At 38.8% G+C, this 5,495-nt stretch overlaps 1 protein-coding gene across 1 annotated transcript; it reads right to left on the reverse strand.

The window, feature by feature from the left end:
- Positions 1-3,678: 3,678 nt before the first annotated feature.
- On the reverse strand, positions 3,679-4,611 carry LOC118973766 (olfactory receptor 14C36-like). Its single transcript, XM_037025614.2, has one exon. It carries the CDS (start codon positions 4,609-4,611, stop codon positions 3,679-3,681), a length of 933 nt encoding a protein of 310 aa, XP_036881509.2.
- Between the last annotated feature and the right edge of the window lie 884 nt (positions 4,612-5,495).

Here is a 5,495-nt window from a genome sequence, read left to right on the forward strand (position 1 = left end):
ATATCATTGAGCTAAATTTTCTTCCGCATTTGATATTGTCATAATTTGTATGAGCCAATCCACTACATGTGCCAAGGTATATTATTATATTTATTTGGATAATTTAACATTAATGCTGTTGAACATATTTTTCTTGTGATTCTAGGTAATAGTCATTCCTATTAGATTAAATTAAACATTTGATCGAGTTTTTTCCATTTTTTGATAGGGTTGTTTGAGTTTTTATGTTGACATTTAAGAAATTTTTATATAATATGAGTATTCAACAATTATATAAAATATTAAATCCTCACCCCAACTACTGTAGCTACTGTCAACATGGGAAGTTATTACAAAACTACCATCCCCATGACAACTTATGATTGAGATTTTGTGCCTCTTTATCACCTCTATGAATGCCACCCATCCACCCCAATCCCTCTCCCACGGTAACCACCAGTCACTTCTTAGTGTTTATGAGTCTACTGCTTGTTTTATTTCTACATTTTCATTGTGCCCCACATGAGTTGCATTTAATCAAACAATTCTCCTTTCCATCAATGCCAGTTATTGAACAAAGACAAATGGGGAGAGCAGCTACATATATAAAAATCTGCTTAAGTGTACTGAGTTAATAAAAACATATATCCAAATAAGTGTTAAAGAATAAATGTAGATCATACACACTGTCAAAACCACACCCCTGGCAATTGCCAAATTTTGTCTCCTCCCTAAACTTCTGTAACAATGGTACCTAAAACTTTCCTCCTGAATAAAGTTAAATATTTTTTTCTTCTAGGAGACATACTGAGAATTATCCTTCTAATTTCCTATCCTGTGATTCAGAACACTATCAAGGATGAACTGATTGCTATAAAGTTAAATCATTCAATAATAACTTGATAAAAAATTTATGAATTTCCCTTGGTGCAAAAAGTCTTCAGTTACATAGAAATGCTCAATCAAGTACACCCAATATAAACTGTATAGTCCATATTTTTAGAACACAATTAATTAAAACAAAGAAACAACCAAAAGGTAGAACTAAGCTGTGTGTCCACCGAGAGAACGAGTCAGAAAAATGTACATAAAACAGAATATTATTCAGCCTTAAAAATTAACTCTAACACATCCTACAACATGCATGATCCTTGAGAACCATATATTTAAGTGAAATAAAGCAGCCATAAAAAGGCAGATCACATAGGTGATTCTGTTTATATGAGGTATACACAAAGTATTCAAATTCACAGAAAAAAAATTGGAATGCTTGTTGTCAGGTATAGAGAGCAGAAGGAAATGGAGAGAATTGGTTTAGTGGGTATATAGAATTTCAGTTTTATAACATGCTTGGGTTCTGGATATTGGTTGCATACTAAAGTGAATCTAAGTAACAGTACTAAACTGTTACACAATAATGGTTGACTGTAAATTTTATGTTATAGATATATGACAACAATTTTTCAAAAACCTAACAGTCTATTTCTTTGTATAAACTCACAAAACACCCTTTGCTCCAAAGTGACTGGACAATAGAAATGCTATAAGTTATTTCCTGACCAAAGTTGATGGCACTAGTGTGTTGACAGACATTTTCTGTGCCTACCATCCCTATGTAAAAATTTAAAGAACATATAAATTGGCTTCCAACAGTAGGAAATGAGATCTCATGCTATTTACATAATTTGGGTGTCACTATGTGAGTAAATTGCAATATTTCCAGAATCTCTCACCTGGCCTTAGTGAATCTGCATATCAGTAGGTGTTTCCAAGGGATGCAGATAAATAGTCCATCTCCATATCAACCAGTGGTTACAAGGGGGATGGAGATCCAGCATGCTCCTGAACAGGGGAGGTTGGGTGGGGTCTTTTTGTAGCCTGGTTGTAAAAGACATGGGTGAGCAGAAGTAGACAACTTCTTATAGGCAATAAATGGGTTTCTCCCACTTGACCTCTTCCTTTGACATTTCAGCTTCAAAGGTAATTTTCTCCTGGCTGAACATAGCTTCCACACAGAGTTACATCTGGCATAGTCGGCGGGATCTCTAAAAGTGAAATCTGTCTTCATGGGTATGATGCTTGGGCAGGCTGCCCCTAGAGATGAGGGGGAGGCCCCAGTGGCTGCTGTGGAGGAGGATAACAACTAACCCTTCTCTCCAGCAGTGGTGGAGGGTGTATCTTCACCTGGGAATGCCCAATCCATGGGGATTTCACTTGGGGAGCCCCTTGTGGGGAACTGGTCTAAGGTAAAACACACACCTCCAACAGGGGTGGGCCTTCCCCAGAACTGGGGAAGGTTGGAGACACAAGGAGCTGTGGAATTAGTCCTCCAGAAGACAGAAAGATGCTTAGAGGCCATGAGTGGCCATGTGGTAGCTGGGATTATCTCTTTTCCTTGAGATAGTGGAAAGTGTTACTGAGGAGAGAGAGAGAGACTTTGGCAGGAAAGAGACACACTTCATCATCACTTGGAGTAGCTAGATGATGACCCCTTAAGGAAGAAAGACAGTAATTGAGAACATAGATCACACTCCTGGAAGATATGTTAGTAACAAGGACATCAGGAGAATCCACATTGCAGGAGGCCATGGGGAAGCAGGAGGAAAGAGCAGTGCCTTCAGCCCTGCAGATGGTAGAGGGCATGTCAGGAGAGGATGAGGGGTTGGAGGCGAGGCCTGATCTTTTGCTGAGGCCACTGCCTGAAGCACCAGCCTTTCCCATGTTAAAGGCCCACCTAGTTGTGATTAAGAAAATAAAAATGCAACAACCACGGGCTCCTCAGGGGAGGAACTGCCCCCTCCCCACATTGTGGAGCACTCCATGCTCCATCCCCATACCCATGATGAGCTGGTGGACGTAAGCATCCAGTATTGGCACAAGCCATTGGAATCTCTGCCTACATGATTTTTGTGCCATTGGGATATAGGGGTGAAAACATGTTGGGTTCTGAAATGGGTAGATTGGCTTCCTTAACAATTCACCATTCCCTCCAGCAGCGGTTGCAAAGTGCCCTTCACACCTCAGGGAACCAAGATGCTTCTGGATTGGCTGACAGCAGCCATCAGGGCTGTTTGGCCTAATAAGGAGGAAAATCCTCTATACCTGAAGATGCTTGGTATACAGATGGCTCCAGTCATGGGCAGCCCCCAAAGTGGAGGGCCGTGGCTTCACATCCTAATGCTGAGACAATGTGGATGGAGGATGAAAATATACATATTAATTTTTCTCCATGTATATCATAGACTCTATTAATTTTGGATAGAATTCTTTAAAATTTTCACATACATAAATTTCTATAATTAGGTAGCATATTATTTATAGATCCATTTTACATTTCATTAAATAAATTGAATTAAATAATAAAGCTATCTCCATATTAGATTTCTTAAGTATACTTTTGAGGCATTATTGATATTGTTAATATTTGATGAATCTTAAATACGTATAACTTAAAATAAGTCTCATCAAATATCTTCAATGATATTCATTAATTGAAAGAGTTGGTTATAAGACTTTGTTTTATGGAGGGTAAATGGTAAGAGTAATATAAAACACAAAACGAGAGTTTTATACATTACTTACTCAGATATCAAGAGAAGTTTTGGAGAAAACAGTCTAATATATAAAACCTAGACAAGCAGTTATTTTAAAGATGTTTGGATCTCAGTGACATTGGGATGAACCTGAACTGGATCTGTATTAATTTCTTGAATAATATTGTCTTAATATTACTTTCCTTACAGCTTCCTTTACCTGAGTGTTTCTAAGACTGTAGATAATAGGATTCAAGAATGGAGGAACTATTGTATAACATAGAGTAAGAATCAGTCCCTGGAGAATGTCAGAGGCCACTGAAGGCCTTAGGTACACACAGCTGCCAGAACTGAGGAAGACAGACACCACCAGGATGTGAGGGACACAGGTGGAGAAGGCCTTGCCTCTCTCCTTGGTTGGAAACTTCAGCACAGTGGAAAATATGTAAATATATGACACAGTGATAAATGTAAAAGACCCACAACCAATCAAAATGGCAGAAACAATAAGTAATAAGAAGTTGTTAAAGGTGTCAGAGCAGGAGAGGCTCAGCAGAGAGGGGACATCACAGAAGAACTGGTGGACCATGTTGGACTGACAGAAGGACAGCTGGAATGTGTTACCTGTGTGCACACCTGCATAGATGAGACCACTGAGCAAGGAGACCAGTGTTGTCCAGACACAGAATTGGTGGTTCATGATGACAGGGTAGTGGAGAGGCTGGCAGATGGCCACATAGCGGTCATGGGCCATGATGGTGAGGAACAGGAGCTCCACAAATGCACAATAAATAAACAGGAAGATTTGAGCTGTACAGCCAGTCACTGAAATGACCGTATTGTCAGTGAGGGAGTTGACACAGGCATTGGGGATAGTGACAGAAACATAGCACATGTCTAAGATGGACAGGTTCCTGAGGAAGAAGTACATGGGCTTGTGAAGGTTCTGGTCAAGTGTGGTGGCAGAGACGATGAGGAGATTCCCTAACAGGGTGGCCAAGTACATCAGTAGGAATAACACAGAGAGCAGGAGCCTCAGCTGCCACTTATCAGCAAAGCCCATGAGGAGAAACTCAGTCACCATGGTGGAATTGGCCATTTTCCAGAAATTCTGACTGACCTATAAAACAAAAGAAATAAGCCGTGAAGCACACGATTCCTAAAAACCATTTAGGACATCACCATAAATATTTTCCTTGAAGGGGTTTTTCTTCTAATTCACAAAATTGTTCCCCGAGTGTAGGAAAGGTCCATCATTAGTCATGATCTCCTCAACTTATCACCACTACTGAGTGGTTAACATGCAACGTGGCATGGACAGGACCGCTGAGTCCCCCTGTCGGGTTATGCCGTGTAGTGCTCTTACGGTGCTCAGCAATATCCAGCGCATGAGGCTTAGCATTTTACTGAAGTTTTAATTAGTTCATATATATAAAGTCTTCAAACAGATTAAATTTTCAATAGCTTTTGTTGAACTACAGTTGTTACACAATATTTTACTGTTTTTTTAATACAACATAGTGATTTGACAATTATCTACATTATTAAATACTCAGCCCAATAAGTGTTCTTAAATGGTTTATTAAATGTTGGACATCATGTTCAGCTTGGATATTGATACACAGTTGAGGTTTAACTCATTGATTTTTAGAATATGATCTGTGGTTCATCAGGAGTCCATAATTGCTTCAAAATGACCTGCAAAAGTGAGCACAAAACTGCTCTACTTTCCCTGCTCTTAAACTCAATTTTAATGATAATATGACATCTATATGTGGGATCAGCACATTTTGTCTCTCATTACTCATTTAGAAGTATTATTTCTCAAGATATTCATTAAATATTTTTTAAAAATCACTCAAAAACATTGGAGAAAAATAAACTGTTCTTCACTACAGGTGTTTCACTAAGCACTTTTCGATATGAATTTAACCTCAGTAGAGAGGAATTATATGTGTTTACGTAAGGAAATAAACTCATTTT

This window comes from Manis javanica, chromosome 14, assembly GCF_040802235.1.
Source record: "Manis javanica isolate MJ-LG chromosome 14, MJ_LKY, whole genome shotgun sequence".
Taxonomy (NCBI): domain Eukaryota; kingdom Metazoa; phylum Chordata; class Mammalia; order Pholidota; family Manidae; genus Manis; species Manis javanica.